The sequence below is a fragment of the Xyrauchen texanus genome, chromosome 42, assembly GCF_025860055.1.
Source record: "Xyrauchen texanus isolate HMW12.3.18 chromosome 42, RBS_HiC_50CHRs, whole genome shotgun sequence".
NCBI lineage: Eukaryota > Metazoa > Chordata > Actinopteri > Cypriniformes > Catostomidae > Xyrauchen > Xyrauchen texanus.
This window is the reverse complement of record NC_068317.1, coordinates 19,057,564-19,075,606: the sequence shown is the minus strand read 5'-3', so window position 1 is coordinate 19,075,606 and position 18,043 is coordinate 19,057,564. Positions and strand designations below refer to the sequence as shown.

General features: G+C 42.2%; 1 protein-coding gene across 3 annotated transcripts in view; it reads right to left on the bottom strand.

The window, feature by feature from the left end:
• The window catches only part of LOC127635210 (uncharacterized protein C8orf34 homolog), a 104,831-nt gene that overhangs the window by 19,119 nt on the left and 67,669 nt on the right, over positions 1 to 18,043 (bottom strand). For all 3 annotated transcript variants that reach the window (XM_052115084.1, XM_052115085.1, XM_052115086.1), the window contains exons 9-10: positions 10,294 to 10,379; positions 9,160 to 9,233 (exon numbers count right to left, since the gene is read on the bottom strand). In XM_052115084.1, the coding sequence (XP_051971044.1) occupies positions 9,160 to 9,233; positions 10,294 to 10,379 (160 nt within the window). The remainder of the gene's footprint in view (positions 1 to 9,159; positions 9,234 to 10,293; positions 10,380 to 18,043) is intronic.

Genomic DNA, 18,043 nt, shown 5'->3' with positions numbered 1-18,043 from the left:
AGACAATTCTCCTCACTCTGCATTTGACACTGTAAACCACAAGATTCTCCTGTCAACCCTCACGGCAAAGGGCATCACAGGAACTGTGTTCAGCTGGTTTGGGTCTTATCTCACAGGTAGGTCGAAGTCTCACAAACTAGCTACTGTGGTACCCTAGGGTTCAGTACTTGGGTCCATACTGTTCTCCATATACTGCACATTTAATCTCTGGGATCTGTCATTCAGGCACATGGTTTATCCCACCATTGCTACACTGATGATACAAAACTCTACCTCTCTTTCCAGAGTGAGGATACAACAGTAGCTGCACGGATATCAGCCTGCCTGATAGACATCTTGTGTTGGATGAAAGATCACGTCCAACTCAACCTCACTAAAACAGAGCCTCTTGTGATTCCAGCAAGCCCAGCAGTTTAGCACAATTTCACCATTCAACTAGACTCGTCACACCATCCAAGACAGCCAGAAATCTTGGGCTTGTGTTTGATGGTCCATTAAACTTCACTGACCACATCGCAGGGACTGCCCGATTGTGCAGATTTGCTCTGTACAACATTAGGAATATCCGGCCCTTCCTATCGGAGCTTGCCACACAACTCCTAGTCCAGCTGCTTGTGCTATCCAGCCTGGACTACTGCAATGGTCTTCCTGCATGTACAGTCAAACTTCTGCAATTGATCCAGAATGCAACAGCTTGACTGGGCTTCAACGAGCCCAAAAGAGCACACATCATGCCTCTATTCATCAAACTGCATTGGCTGCTAATGGTTGCTCACATTAAGTTCAATGCATTGATGCTTGCTTGCAGAACAACCACCGGCTCTGAATGCCTCTATCTACATTCACTACTTCAGGTCTACGTGCCCTCCAGAAGTTTGCGTTTGGTGGGTGAACGGCATGTCGCAGAGCCATCTCAAAGAAGCAAAAATCACTGTCCAGGACTTTCTCTTCAACTTTTCTTCACTGGTGGAATGACCTGCCAAACTCCACCTGAGCAGCTGGTTCTCTAACATTCTTCAAAAAGGATCTAAAGACACAGCTCTGCCGTGAGCACTTGACCCAACCCCTTTAGTCTTATTTATTTAACTGAAAAAATATTCTTGTCCTCCTTGCTAGGGGTACTTCTCTAAACAATTTTGAAACTTGCATTACAGCACTTGTGTTTCTACTGCCTCCCTAGGATAATTTGCTTCTATTGTTCTCCTCATTTGAAAGTCGCTTTGGATAAAATCGTCAGCTAAATAAATAAATGTAAAATGTAAAGAAAACCAATAGCTATAATTGTTAGTATATTCACTAAGGCCGGTCTTAATTCAAGGGGTTTCTTGGTCTTGACTAGGACTTGACTACTATTCACAATGTATTCATTACATTTATTAGAAATGTATCATTTATTAAAGGTGTCACAGTGGCTTCCCCAGTGGCTATAAATTCCATTTCAATTCCATTTTTATTCATTTATTAGGTGCAAATTTATTTTGTTCTACTGAACACATGGGCTGAAAACGTTGCTTTATATGCTAATTATTTTGGCAATATTCTGATTTTTTTATATGTTTTTTAAGCTATTTAAATTATGGGGATACTAGAAATGTCCTCATAAACCACATTTATAGCATTATACCCCTTAAATACCAGTTTGTAACCTAAAAAAATTGTCCTTGTAAACCACATAAACATGCCCACACAACACACACACAAAAAACATTCAGTTGAACACTGGAGAGCATCACTAAGTATGACGAAACAAACTTGGCGATGCACACCCCCTCAAAGCGACGTTCAACTAAACATGCCAGGAAGAGAAGTCTTCCTTCAAAAATGTTTGGACGTTTTCTATAGACAAGCATCTGCATTTACATTAACAACAAATAAATATGAGTGACAGTGTGTAGAAACACTTTTGTAAACTATGAAATTCTTTTAAGAGGTGTTTGTCAGCATTAATATTCAGTTTGGATTCTGCATCTTTTTTTTTTGTGGTTTATAGGTTTGACTTGAATCATCATCAACAATTCAACCCCACTGTAGATCTTTCTCAGATACTTGTTAACTGAAGCAATCCTTGGAACGGCTCAGTGAGCCCTCGGCACAACTGTGGTTTACAATGACAGTTGTCTTTATTGATCATGATGTGTGCGTGCAACTCGAAACCGAGTGAGTCAAACTAGTTTGAAGCTCACAAGATTAGCATTCAAATCTGTTTCCTCCCTGCGCTCATGTGAAACTCATGTGAATTGATCGGAGATGATCTGTTTACCGGCCAAACGAAAAAGCTGTTTTATGTTTGCAATGAGTATTCAGGGAATAAGTGTTTACTGAATGGTCCACCAATGCTGGAGATCGCAGCCACTTTTGAAGGGGCTTCTGTCCACTCAAAAATATGGATCCAATTACTCCAGAAATGAAATCCATGTTGAGGATAAATATGAGACTGCTAGACAACAGTCCACATCTTAAGACAACTACTAGAGTGTGCGTGTGTGCCTGTTCAGCATTGGTGGCTGGCAAACCACTGGCAACCAATCCAAAATTCACCATAATTCTCTCAGAAATAGCAGGACACTTTACTCACATAAGCCATTAAACAGGCTTTTAAATCTGTGGATATTTTCTTATGCACATCAAACATCACAAAAGAGCCACTGAAATTGTTCAAAGTCCAGCTCATTGTAAGCAGGCTCAAAATCCACAAGGGAACGTCAAGGGTTTACAATTGCAATTAAAAAGATGCTTTCATGAGTATATGCCACTGGCCTCTCTGTCTATTTTCCACATTGGCACAACATTGCCTTGGCTCATTGCCTGCTGTCACATCTGCGTTTGCTGCCTCTTTACGGCCATGTTGGAGGCCGCAGGCTAAAGCGACAGTGATGTTTAGCAAGTACACAGAGCACTGAGGCTTATGTTCTGCCCACACAAACCTGCCATAAGGAAAGAGAGTCGCAATAAAAAAGGACACAAGGAAACCAGCACCACCAACGACATTGCCTCAATCCCTCTGGACTGGACTGTTAAAACTGTTTGCAGCATATGGCATGGAGAAATGAAAAATGAAGGAGGTAACTACAACAACAGTCCAATATCATATTTCTTTTAATTCTTTTTTTTTTTTTTCATTGTAACTGATTTACTGCTTTTCTATGTTTTAAGAAGCAACCAATGTTTCATGCAATCTCTTGTTTGGAGAAAATAATCGACATCTGAAGTTAATTCTGAAGCAATACATTTAGTTTATTATGACAGACATATTTGCCGTTTTACATTTGGTAATGGGTAAAAACAAACAAATTGAAAACTTGAGTAATGCATCTCTTAAAAGCCACTTGCTGTCATCAAACGCCCGTGCACATCCATTTTTATATGTCTGCCACTGAAGACTTCCATTTAAAAAAATATCCAACATATCCAACATATTTAATTCATGTACAACTGAATGGGAAACACTAAATAAACCAGTGTTCTCCACTTACCCTCTGGTGCTCTGATAAATTGCATGGCAGACGGAAATGAAGTCTAACGTAAAGAATTACTGAATCTTCTTGACTTGGCAGCATGCACATTCAACTAATGTATGTTCACGGGCACTGTTCCAAAGGCAAACGGGAAATAGACAATAACACATTTATTATCTGATTAAACTCTAAACCCCCTAAACCACATGAGAAGGGCCCTACAACATGACATACTGTCTGTACCTAGATTGTACAGTGCAGAAAACAACACAAACCTGCAGTGCACACACATACACATGCAACCTGTTGAAATGACTTAATTCAAGCAGTTAAAATCTGGATAGTTTGTATATAACATGAATGTATGACTGCACATGAATCATGCTGAACAACCATGTACGTGGAGAAGCAGTAGTGAAGATTGTGTTTTCACTTGAACAAGTATCAGTCTTTGCAAAGGCTAGGGTACACTACGTAATTCGTACCATTTAGTCACGTTCTCAGCCTTTCAAATTATATAAAACTGTTTTGACCCAAACCATATGGAAGCATTTGATGTTTTGTGATACTGTTAGCACAGTCAATGTCAGGCGTATGTGCCAGCAATGTGCAAAGATTGTATTGTGCTGATGACTAAATTTGCATCACATGCACTGTCAGCAGGAAGTATCGGCACACTGGTCCTCTACAGTTTCATTAAATATAAAAAATGTAGGGGGGTCTAAATATTGACCTGATACAATACAATTTTCCAGAAGTGATTCAGACCCCAAGATCGCCAGCACAATTTTAACCGATTGCATTTTATTGCAAACTAGATTAATGTAATAGAAAATGAGGGTTTGAACACATCGCTACAAGCCCTGAACAACAATAATTACTGAACAGGCTTGTAATACAGAGATGAATTTGGAGGAGCAAGTCTAAAAAAAATTTAAAAAAATAAATATATATTTTTTAAATAATAATAATTAAAAAAACACAATAACTGAACTTTTTTTTTAGGGCTTTTGTTATAGTACGCTGTAGATACAATATATATTTTTTAACAGCTACAAAAAAAGAAATCTCAATAATTCTCATCTTCATGTTGACAGTTAAACCTAATCTATTTCCTGCTAAGAATGTAAAGAAATTCTTTAAGGAATATAAAAGGCTTTTTAAACATTTAATGATAATGAGGACTGTGAAAGGTGAATGTGTGAGAAATCAATAATCAACAAACAGACTTTTTCCCTTAACAGTGAATCACTAGCTATTAGGATCTAGACAGCCCCGAAAACCCCACCATAAAAAACATGTTTGAAATGTTTTGTTTTAAGGCCCACTAAAGTTAAGTTATTTGATTTGTTTGTCTGCTAATTTCATATCTGTCATGTTGATTTGACAGAATATTCTGTATGTTTCAAGGGAAATGTTAATGAGGTTGCTTGTGTATGGGGTTATAATTGTTTCTAATTAACATACAAATGGAAACAGATTCACAAATTCAAAAATTGAATGACATCCATAAATAAATAAAAAGGAGTTTTACAAAAAAGAAATTAAAGATTGAGATTTACAAATGTATGTTAGGAGTTTCACAAAAATAAAGTGAATTCACAAATAAATAAAATGAGGTTTGCAAATAAAAAAAATTATATTTACAAATATATGCTTTAACTCACAAACACAACTCTGACCAGCATTCATTTGTGGATCGCTTGTTGTGCATTTGTGCACAACCCAAAAAGAGCGTTCTTTATTCTACAGCTCCAAAAGTGGTAACCCTAGTCCCAAACTTGGCCTTGTAAAATACCCAGCAAACGTAATTTTTGGACAAGCTTTACTAGAAAGACTAAACTTGTCAACAAGCTTGTCTAGTTACTGTAGATTTGGTTGGTAAACAGCAGGAAAAACAAATATTTTAAACAAATCTTTTACACAATATTATATACATGCACATAATTAGAATGTGGTCAAGCAACTACATCAGCTTAAACCAGCACAAACCAGCCTGATCCAGCCTAAACTGGTCTTTTAATCAGGAGAACCAGAAATGTGTAACAAAAAGATGTATCTTCATGCTACGTAATGCAGTAGACGTTGTTTGAAGAGAACGTTTTTTCCTTGTTATAAATGAGTATGCGCAATCAGAAAGATCAAGAAGGCCAATGCACAGCAGTTTGCAAACTTTAGTTTGGTCCACACAGAGCTCTCACAGTCAAAGAAAACTCTCCCCAAGGCTGTTTTTTAATATCACCCCAGTACTAAGACAATCAAGGTCGGAAACCACATGAGAGAGATCCATTAATGTGTGATGGCTTGGATTACAAAAAAGGCCAATGTTAACATAAAAGATTTAAGTTGAAATATTTCAGATCTACTAAGGTGGGAGGCTGTAGCAACAAAAGTTCATACGACTGAACCCTTAGATAAACAAATCTTTCTGTAATATGGACATTATATACATGGGCTTTATTACAGTATGCGGGAAAATATGAAACACTTTCTGCTCTGTCACTTTAATGAGGAAACCAGTCTAGGATCCAGAGATTTCATTAAATTATACCCTCTGATTTTTGTTTAATAAAAACAAAGCTGATATTCCATTAAGATCACCCACAGGGCTAATTAGACAACTACAGACTAATTATCTAATTTTACACAGGATAGAATTATTAATACTGTATATTAACATTCCACAATGAACTTCTGAATCACTGACTGAATCTGAAAATATAACATTCCTAAATTAATGGTGATTTTTTTAAAATGTAAAAATATCTACTACTAATATCCAGAGACAACTATAAGCTATCAAGTCTGATTCCATGAGAAGTGTAAACACTATGGCACTATCAAAATATTGCTTGGTTTAAGTATCCTAACAAGCCCGACAGGTACATTGGCTTAACAAATGTAGACTAAAGGTGGGACTTTTTGTTTGACCAATGGAAGATGTGGAGAGTTTTTAGGAAACTAGTGTAAAAATATTGATATAGATAAATATTTATATACAATATATATTTTTATTCCAGTGCTACAAGAGGCACAGATATTGCACACTACTGCTTCAAATGATTTAGTCTGTGTAATTTATGAATAGTTTATCATTCTGTACAACAGCAAAGAAGCACTCGATATAGATCATAAAAACAGTAGACTGGATTGAAATTTACAGGTTGTTCAAAGCCCAACCACTACAGCAAAGGCTCCCAAGATGACGTATGTAATCTGGAACCAATACGAAACTCTCCGCCCATTATGCGCATCATTTATGGTGCTAAGATCATGATTTACACCTTGGAGGGGAGCAGCACAGATATAGAGCCCATGACTATTGTTGTCCTAAGAAGTGAATCAGCTCGTAAAAGCATTACGTTTTGTTGTCTGTGCCATTCTGGGCGGTGAGGACCGTGAACCCCAGAGGATCAGTTAAAGTAATAAGCTATTAGGAAGACAAATCGCATTTGCCTTTCAAGGAGAGCCCAAAATAAGCAATTAAACAAAAAATAACCACATTAAGCTTTAAAAAGCTGCTGTAGCTGATCTGATCTTTTCACACTCGCCCTTCCATGTGGGAAACATTAGCCTTCTTGCTCTCAGCTCACTGGCACTGTTTAATATATAGACGAGGGGGCCTCCTTTCACACTTTCTACGTCTCTTTCTTTCTTTCTTTCTTTCTTTCTTTCTTCTTGTTTTCAGGAGAAATAGGTCTTAAAAGGGACAGTTCACCCAAAATGAAAATTCTGTCATTATTTACTCACTATAATGTTGCTTCAACCCCATATGACTTTCTTTCTTTCATGGAACACAAAAGAAAAAAAAAATCGACAATCTTTTTTTTTTGTTTTGCAATATAATGAGTGTGAACAATTATGGTAAGCTCTCAAGCTCTAAAAAGGACATCAACAACAAAAACAAAACCATAGAGCAAGTAGTCAATGAGAGTCATACACTATATTTCAAGTCTTCTGAACCCATATGATCTCATATTTACCCATATTTATGTAACAAATAGACAAAATATGTCATTTTTGGAACCTGACAGCCCTGAGTCACTATTCAATTTCATTATATGGCAAACAGCCATGCAAAGACTTTTACTAAATATTTCTGTTGTTTACCACAAGAGAAAGAAAGTCATATGAGTACATGATGACAGAATTTAAATTTGTGGGTTAACTACTCCTTCAAAACAGAATGCAAATGTAAAGAGAGCATTTCTGTGTCAACGAGAAAGCAGACCTACATGCATGTGAGGCCCAATACGGTATCCAGATGGCATTGTTTACTCTGTGTTATGGATTCACAGGGCGGTCACAGCTTCGTGGGTGAGGGATGAGTGGAGTATTTCCCCACCAGGAGATGGAGAAGAAGCCTCACACTTGGTGTTGCCACTCAGTCTGGAACACTCAGCCCATAAGCTCCATGCATGGCTCAGCCAACGATTCCTAAAGAAGACTTATTCCAACACTTTTCCTCTGTAATTATAGCTACTCTCTCTGTGCTGCTGCTGATAGAAAAATAACCACTTCATGATGGGTTAGAGAGAGTTCGAGAGTTGCTATAGTGATAGAAAACTGTATACAGTCAAATTCCCACTGTATTGGGTTTTGAGTGTGTGTTTTTCTGCTATGTCAGAATACAGGGATAGTCCTGTTATTGTGTTCCATGTTGGAAATGTGTTCTGGTCTCTGGTGGCTTTGCTGACAGGTTTGATGGAATGGGGTATTTCTTTAACACAGGTGTCCTCGATGACCTCTCTCTCTAATGTAAATGAGCACTATTACATCAACAACATGATACTCTGCGAACAACAGACAAAATTGTGATCTTCCTAACCCTGCATCTTTTCTATAACTCCATAATCAGACACAGTGAATTCACAAAACAGTTGTGCCACTTTTGCACACGGTATTTCAGTGGATAGGTTGTGTCTTATTCACCAAGCAGGCACTGACAGCACTGGGTCATATTTACGTTTACAAAAACAAACAAACATTATTTTGATGGAGATATGATGTGTTTTTGTCTATAAAATGCAAGTCAATGTGGTCCAACACTCTCAAGCCCCCCCAACAGATCTAGAGCCTGTGACTATTGTTGTCCTAAGAAGTGAATCAGCTCATAAAAGCATTACGTTTTGTTGTCTGTGCCATTCTGGGCAGTGAAAAGCGTAAATCCCAGAGGATCAGTTCAAGTAATAAGCAGGCGCACATTGAGCTGCACAGTCCCAGTAAAATCGCCAAATAATGGTAGTTTGCTGTATCCTCAACAACCTAGTATTCATAATTCTTGATTATTGATTCCTATAGGAAGTGATTTAGTAAGATCGGGAATTGCACCATGCAAGTGGTGTTCAACAATAAATTTTTGGGTGTGTTTGTGCTGTTACCTGATGTGCGTAATCCCTTTATTAAAGCCTGTACAAATAAACTGCATTATCAGGGGCACAATTTGTTCTCAGTGATTCTCCCCACAAACAACATTTCTCACATGAAGTTCATATTCATTGTTATGCTAGGTGAGTGTCCCCTCTAGCTTGACAGGCACAGAGACAAATAGTTAAGTCACGCTGGGGCCGCACCTCCCTGAAGAAACATATAAGTGGTTTTAACTGTCTATCTGACACTCTTCACAATGGAGATGATGCTGTAGAGATTCATGACTTATGGAAAGTGATATAATAAACCGTTTTGCTAGCTGAGGATCACCCACCTGCCCTGTCACCTGAGAGGTTGTCTGCAGGTCTTCTGCTGCTGTCAGTGTTTCTGTCACCGTAGGTAATGGACCTGTTCCAGAACCAAAAAACACAATAAGGCCTTTGCCACATGCACACACACACACTCACAATATGCTCCCACTCTCCAGTGACTGCACCAAAGCGGCTCCTGAGAGACAATGGGGAGATTAAATTTCTCCTAAGTAAGACTGAGTGACGCCCACATAAAAAACTAATTTTCAAGTGACTACCCCTTTCAGCAGACCCCATAACATGATACAGTATTCACATTAATCTGCTCTTTCTCTATATGATATTTGATTTAAGGGGATAGTCTGGAACAATGAGAGAAGCGGGGCAGGGTGGGGTGTCTTCAGTACTGCTTGGGAGGTATTTCAGGGTTGTTATCCCAGACCCATGATAAAGTTAACTTTTAAATTAATGTAAAAAATAAATAAATAAACAAACAGCAAATACAAGTGCTTTCTTTATTTTGGACAGGATTGCACTTTTATAGTTTGTGGCCTTATATTTTAATCATTTCAGAAATACATTGGGCCCAAGGGAAGAGTGGAGGGCACCTATAAAGTTAAAAAAGAATAAGAAAATTATATTTATAGGTGATATATATATATATATATATATATATATATATATATATATCACCTATAAATATATATATATATATATATATATATCACCTATAAATATATATATATATCACCTATAAATATATATATATATATATATATATATATCACCTATAAATATATATATATATATATATATATATATATATATATATATATATATATATATATATATATATATATATCACCTATAAATATATATATATATATATATATATATATATATATATATATATATATATATATATATATATATATATATATATATATAATGTAATTATTTGATATTATATTATTAGGAACTATTCTTATTTTTATATTTTGGGATTGGACTGCCTTGGACTATGGATTTAAAACAGGGACAGAATTGCTCATGTATAGCTTCATATCCTCATTTTAAAAACTTTAAAAAGGCAGGGGGGTCCAGCTATAAAATAGTTGAAACAGGTCCCATGAATTTAAGAATTGGGTACTACTTACAAGGTATTTCTGGGACGGCTTGCTCTGGGACGTAGTGTGTTGGTGCCTCTTCCGGTCTTGCAGGGGTGAGACTGTCCCCTTGAAGCCTAACAAATTACAAATATTAAGCACTAAGAAAAACATCTTTCATTTCATATAAGTGGATTGCATTTCTCCCCACAGTTATGATAGCAGCAGAAGATAACAGTGAAAATACTATCAAGTTCTCCATTCAGCGTGAATTCTCCACTAAGGTTATGAAAGAACTCGGTGAAATGGATCGGTATCAAATAAAATCTCTATTTTCTACCCAGTGTCTTTGCTGGATGAGAGAAAGTGGAGACAGCGAGTCTCTATTCATAAAAGGTGATGAGACTGAGCCAAAGCACTCTATTTGTCTTATCACTATCAGGGGGAGGATGAGGATATGGGCAGACTGGAATGTAGGCCGAGTATAACATAGGGGAACGCTTAAGACTTGACAACAATCTACTAAATGCCACAAGCGGTCACAAACACCCATAATTCTATCTCAGAGGTTTGCTGGGATTAAGAACTTGTCTTAAGAGGATGTGTTCTTAAACAAATAGTTTATCTAAAATTAACATTCTGTCATCATTAATTCAGCCTTTAAGGCTGTCTTAAAGACTAGCATACTCCTCAAACAGTCATCTATGTGCTTTAAAAACGTCTAGGTTACGTATGTAACCTCTGTTCCCCGATGGAGGGAATGAGACATTGTCAAGTCAAGTGGTTTTTATTGTCGTTTCAACCATATACAGTTAGTACAGTACACAGCAAAACGAGACAACGTTCCTCCACGACCATGGTGCTACATAAAAACAACAAAGGACCAACATAGGACCACATGAGACTACACAACGAAATAAAATACCTATATAAACTACCTATATATACCTATATAAAGTGCACGTGCAAACATGTGCAAAAAGTACAGGACAGTACAACAAATTACTGACAATGAACAGGACAATAGACAGTACAGCGTGACCAGTACTCAGTAGTGCAAAAAGATGACAGTTTCTAAAAATGTAAACATAACATACTATGAGATAATGTTCTATGCACATAGCAGTTATTGAGGTAGCAGACAGTTATAAAGTGACAGTTATTAAAGTCCAACTCAGGACACGTGTGTGTCAAACCAGTCTCTGAGTATTGAGAAGTCTGATGGCTTGGGGGAAGAAGCTGTTACACAGTCTGGCCGTGAGGGCCCGAATGCTTCGGTACCTCTTGCCAGACGGGAGGAGGGTAAAGAGTTTGTGTGAGGGGTGTGTGGGGTCGTCTACAATGCTGGTTGCTTTGCGGATACAGTGTTTTTTGTAAATGTCTTTGATGGAGGGAAGAGAGACCCCAATGATCTTCTCAGCTGTCCTCACTATCCTCTGCAGGGCTTTGCGGTCCGAAGCGGTGCAAGTCCCAAACCAGGCAGTGATGCAGCTGCTCAGGATGCTCTCAATAGTCCCTCTATAGAATGTAGTGAGGATGGGGGTTGGGAGATGTGCTTTCCTCAGCCTTCGAAGAAAGTAGAGACGCTGCTGGGCTTTCTTGGTGATAGAGCTGGTGTTGAGGGACCAGGTGAGGTTCTCCGCCAGGTGAACACCAAGGAATTTGGTGCTCTTGACGATCTCCACAGAGGAGCCGTCGATGTTCAGCGGAGTGTGTTCACCTTGTGCTCTCCTAAAGTCAACAACCATCTCTTTTGTTTTGTCGACATTCAGGGACAGGTTGTTGGCTCTACACCAGTTCGTCAGCCGCTGCACCTCCTCTCTGTATGCTGACTCGTTGTTCTTGCTGATGAGACCCACCACGGTCGTGTCATCGGCGAACTTGATGATGTGATTCGAGCTGTGCATTGCTGCACAGTCGTGAGTCAGCAGAGTGAACAGCAGTGGACTGAGCACACAGCCCTGGGGGGCCTCAGTGCTCAGTGTGGTGGTGGTGGAGATGCTGTTCCCGATCCGGACTGACTGAGGTCTCCCAGTCAGGAAGTCCAGGATCCAGTTGCAGAGGGAGGTGTCCAGGCCCAGCAGGTTCAGCTTTCCAATCAGGTGCTGGGGAATGATTGTTTTGAATGCTGAGCTGAAATCTATGAACAGCATTCGAACGTATGAGTCCTTATTGTCTAGGTGGGTGAGGGCCAGATGGAGGGTTGTGGTGATGGCATCGTCCGTTGAACGGTTTGAACGATACGCAAACTGCAGTGGGTCTAGTGAGGGGGGCAGCTGGGTCTTAATCTGCCTCATGACGAGCCTCTCGAAGCACTTCATGATGATGGGTGTAAGTGCGACTGGACGGTAGTCGTTGAGGCAGGACAATGAAGACTTCTTTGGCATGGGGATGATGGTGGTGGCCTTGAAGCACGTTGGAACAACGGCGCTGCTCAGAGAGATGTTGAAGATGTCGGTAAGAACATCTGCTAGTTGGTCTGCACATCCTCTGAGCACTCTGCCAGGAATGTTGTCTGGTCCAGCAGCCTTCCGTGGGTTGACTCTACGTAGAGTTTTCCTCACATCTGCCATGGTAAGACAGAGCACCTGGTCGTTAGGAGGAGGGGTGGACTTCCTCGCATCACGTCGTTCTGCACTTCAAACCGAGCGTAGAAGTCGTTCAGCGCATCTGGAAGGGAGGCATCTTTGTCACAGGCAACTGATGTTGTCCTGTAGTTGGTGATGGCCTGGATGCCCTGCCACATGTGCCGCGTGTCACCGCTGTCCTGGAAGTGACTGTGGATTCTCTGGGCGTGCGGCGCTTTGCCTCTCTGATTGCCCGTGACAGTTTGGCCCTAGCTGTTCTTAGGGCTGCCTTATCGCCTGCTCTGAAGGCGGAGTCTCGGGACCTCAGCAGCGTGCGCACCTCCGCAGTCATCCACGGCTTCTGGTTGGAGCGTGTGGTGATGGTCTTGGAGAAAGTGACATCATCAATGCACTTGCTGATGTAGCTGGTCACTGATGCTGTGTATTCCTCCAAGTTGGTAGAATCGCCATATGTTGCAGCCTCCCTGAACATGTGCCAGTCAGTACACTCAAAACAGTCCTGAAGAGCAGAGATGGCTCCTGCTGGCCAGGTTTTCACCTGCTTCTGAAGCGGTTTTGTGCGTCTGACGAGCGGTCTGTATGCTGGAATTAACATAACAGAGATGTGGTCTGAGTAGCCGAGGTGGGGGCGGGGCTCCGCCGGCACGCGCCTGGGATGTTTGTGTAAACAAGATCAAGCGCGTTCAGCCCCTCTCGTTGCAAAGTCCACATACTGATGGAATTTAGGGAGCACTGTCTTGAGATTTGCATGGTTGAAATCTCCGGCGACAATAAACAGTCCGTCGGGGTGAGCGTTCTGCAGTTCGCTCATAGCCCCATACAGTTCACAGAGTGCTTCCTTAGCGTTAGCGCTGGGGGGAATGTAAACTCCGGTTATGCAAACAGTGGTGAATTCCTGTGGTAGATAAAAAGGTCTGCATCTAACAGTCACAAGCTCCAACAGCGATGAACAGTAACTAGAGACTAGCATAGAGTTCTTGCACCATTCCGTGTTGATGTAAACACACAAGCCACCACCGCGAGTCTTACCGCACATTGTCTTACCGACATATTGTGTCGAAGAAACGACACTAGGGGTCTCTCTTGAGCACCAAATATGCCTCTGATCTATGAAAAAAGGCCAATGAGAAGTTGGCAGACAGCATTTGCATACCCTGCCCCCGGACATACGGGTATAAAAGCGGGGAAATACATCGAGATCATTCAGGATGTTTCTGAGGAGCCGGAAATGGTCCGGCCACCACAGTGGCTCGGCTCAGTGATGTTGCCAGGAGGACACAACGTCTCGTTCCATCCATCAGTGAATGGAGGTTACATACATAACCTAGACGTTCCCCGTCTGTTGCTCACTTCGACGTCGTGTCGAAGAAGCAACACTAGGGGTCCAATTTAAATCACGCCATGCACTGAGCCGTATTCGTGTAATGCTGACACAGGAGCGGGCAGGTATTTTACGTGCAAAGGCGACCAGCTGTGACAGACTGCACATACCCTTCCCCAATGCCTCATAAAAGTCATCAGAATACTTCTGGTTACCCTAAACAGGGGAACAAGACAACGCTTCCCAACCTGGGAACGGGCCGACCTCTTTTCTTTCTATGTTTCTTGCATAGAGCCAAAAATGGCTGGGGCCCTTACACGCATCGTGGGAAGGGGGTCTTACCGTAGCCCGGTCATGGTCTTAGGATCACATGTGTGTCTGCCGGACCGAACTCCAGGCAAGTGTCGCTGACAGAGAACGCTTGCAAGTCCCCGACCCTCTTGATGGAGGCGAGCGCGATCAGCAGGGCTGTCTTTAGAGAGAGGGCCCTGAGTCCAACTGATTCTAGCGGCTCGAAGGGGGGTCTCTGAAGGCCCGCGAGGACCACTGAGAGATCTCAGGAGGGGAACAGGCTTGGCCGGGAAGGATTTAACCTCCGGGCGCCGCTTTGGAACCTGATGATTAAGTCGTGCTTACACAAATACTTGCCCTCTACCGCGCCATGGTGGGCCACAATAGCAGCAACATACACCTTCAAGGTGGAATGGGACCGCCTCCTCTCCAGCCTCTCTTGCAGAAATAAGAGCACTGACCTAAATGCAATGTGGGTCTTCAGCCCGGGAAGAGCACCGATTTGCAAATAAGCACCACTTCAAGTTGCCTGGCTTGGTTGACCGTGTCTACGACGGCAGGTGGTAGACCAGCTAGATCTTCCGCGTCCCGTCTAGGGGCCAGACGTGGAGGTTCCAGAGATCTGGGTGTGGATGCCAGAGCATGCCCTGTCCCTGAGAAAGAAGGTCTTTCCTCAGGGGAATTCGCCAAGGAGGGGCTGTCGCGAGGAGTACGAGGTCCGAGAACCAGGCCCGGGTGGGCAAGTAGGGAGCCACTAGGGTGACTTTCTCCTGGTACTTCCTGACCTTGTGCAGCACCTGTGCAAGGTGGCTCACTAGGGAAATACATACTTGCGCAGCCCTGAGGGCCAGCTGTGTGCCAGTGCATCTGCCCCAAGGCCCCAATAACTGGTAATCAGAAGGTCGCTGGTTCGATCCCCACAACCACCATTGTGTCCTTGAGCAAGACACTTAATCCAGGTTGCTCCAGGGGGATTGTCCCTGTAATAAGTGCACTTGAAGTCGCTTTGGATAAAAGCATCTGCCAAATGCATATATGTAAATGTAAGGGGAGCCTCTGTTCGGGCAAACCAGAGCGGGCAGTGGGAGGTCTCTTGGGAGGCAAACAGGTCTACCTGGGCCATGCCGAATCGTTCCCAAATCAGCTGGACCGACTGGGGGTGAAGCCTCCACTCTCCACCGGGCAAGCGTTGTCGTGACAGCACGTCCACTACCACATTGAGGTTGCCGGGGATGCCCATTGCACACGGCGCCCCAACCCAATCTGGAGGCATCAGTCGTGACCAGGATGCGTCGGGAAACATGCTACAAGGGTACTCCTGCCCGCAGAAAGCAGAGTTCTGTCCAGGGAATGTTTGGCGGCAGGCGGGGGTGACCATCAAACGGTGCGTGCCATGCTCGTCTTGGGACTCCAGTTTGAAGCCAGTGCTGAAGCGGTCTCATATGCATCAACCCCAGCGGCACGACCGCCGCGGAGGATGCCATATGCCCCAGGAGCCTCTGGAAACGTTTTAAAGGGACCACTGTGCCCGGCCTGAAGGTGGCGGTATTGCAACACCGACTGCGCATGCTCACTGGTGAGACGTGCTGACATTGAGACAGAGTCTAACTCCATGCCGAGAAAAGAGACGCTCTGAAGCGGGGCGAGCCTGCTCTTTACCCAGTTGACCTGAAGCCCCAAACGGCTGAGGTGCCGGAGCACCTGGTCTCTGTGAGCACATAGTAACTCTCGGGAGTAGGCCAGAATGAGCCAGTCGTGGAGGTAATGGAGTATGCGGATGCCAGCTTCTCGGAGCGGGGCAAGGGCTGCCTCTGCAACTTTCGTGAAGACGTGAGGGGACAGAGACACGCCGAAGGGGAGGACTTTGTACTGACACGACTGGGCATCGAACGCGGACCGTAGGAAGGGTCGGTGTCTAGGCAGAATTGAGACATGGAAGTACGCGTCCATCAGGTCTACCGCTGCGAACAAATTTAGATGCCGGACGCAAGTTACGATGTGTTTTTGCGTGAGCATTTTGAACGGGAGTTTGTGCATGATCAATCACGTGGGAAGAAGGAGCAATGCGGCGGGCAGCTGGAGTGGCATGCTTTGTTGAAAGCAAGCCACTACCGCAACGTTGCTGTGGTCATACTCTCGCAGTGAGAACATGAACCATCCACAAATAATGCCTCGGTGTGATCGCAGCCCAGACACACGAGACAGCCTGTGGCCATCTGAAGCGGAGAGCACTCTACTGCATCCAGACGCATCCTGAAAAGGATGTTCAACGCCTCTGTGTAATGCTATTTTAGAGGAACATACTCTTTTATAGAGAAAATCACTCTTTTAAATAAACTCTTTTAAGATTTTGCACTGTTGAAGTGCCCAGGGGCAAACTGCACTGCCGTGCAGAGAAGGAGAAAAGATACTGAAGTGCACCGTAGATCCAACTGCAGGCAAAGCGTCAGAGGAACAGGAACAGGTGTGTGACTCGCAGCTGACTGCATTTACGACCATTGGCTCCGAAGAAAATTTCTGAATGAACTCGACGTATTTCCCCTCTTTTGAAACGTATGTCCGGGGCGGGTATGCAAATACTGTCTGCCAAATTCTCATTGGCCTTTTTTCATAGATCAAAGGCATATTCGGCACTCAAGAAAGACAATAAGGAACAATAATAAAAAAAAATAATAATAAATTGTGTGGCCAATATCACACCCAATTAGAACTTTTAAAACAATTAAAGTCTCGCAAATATCATGGATGACTGGAAATTTAAGACCTACATCATGGTAGTTATCATTCCTTATTCTTCAACAATGGCATATACTTAAACTTATTTTTGGGCGGTTTTGCTTCATAACTGTAAATCACCAAATGCTGCACTTAGCAAATGATAGGCTTGTTTCATTTCACATATTTCAGCTTTGTCATAGCGTGCCTTTTCCTGTATTCAATCAGCCAACTATTAAAACATGATGACAAAAGAAAACAACCTCCTCCTCTTTTAACGTCCAAGCCAAATACTTTACCTACCATTCCTTGCTGTCTCATTACAGCGGAAATGTCCTTATTATCTGTCTCTCTTTGAATCGGTCTACCTACCTTTTTCTTTCTTCTCCCTCAATCTCTCTCTGTCCAAGCCTTTCTCCATATAGATAAGCCACTGAGAAAAGCCAGAGCTAGTCTAGCCCACCACCAGCTGAGGCAGTCTCTTTTCATACACCATCATTTCTAGAGAGTAATTAGAACTAGAAGAAAATGTGAGTGGTGCTTGCCATGGCAAAACTCGTCACAAAGCATGTTGCTAAGCACTGCTATAATGATCCTAGCATGTTGCTAGCATGTGTTTGCATGATGCAAGCATGTAGCTAGTATTTTTTAGCACTTATGCATTGCTGGCAGCCCCATCCCTTAGAAAAGTCATAGCACAGGTGTCGTAAGTAGGCCGGTCGATTTGACACCTCATTTGTGAGTCTATGAAAAATTATGCGGGACGAGTTAGGTGCCAAAAAAAGTGTACGGAAGAATAATAAGTATGTGAGATCATAATAGTGTTGCTTTGCTTCGCAAGCACCACTAATGAATATGTGAGATTATAATAGTGTTGCTTTGCTTC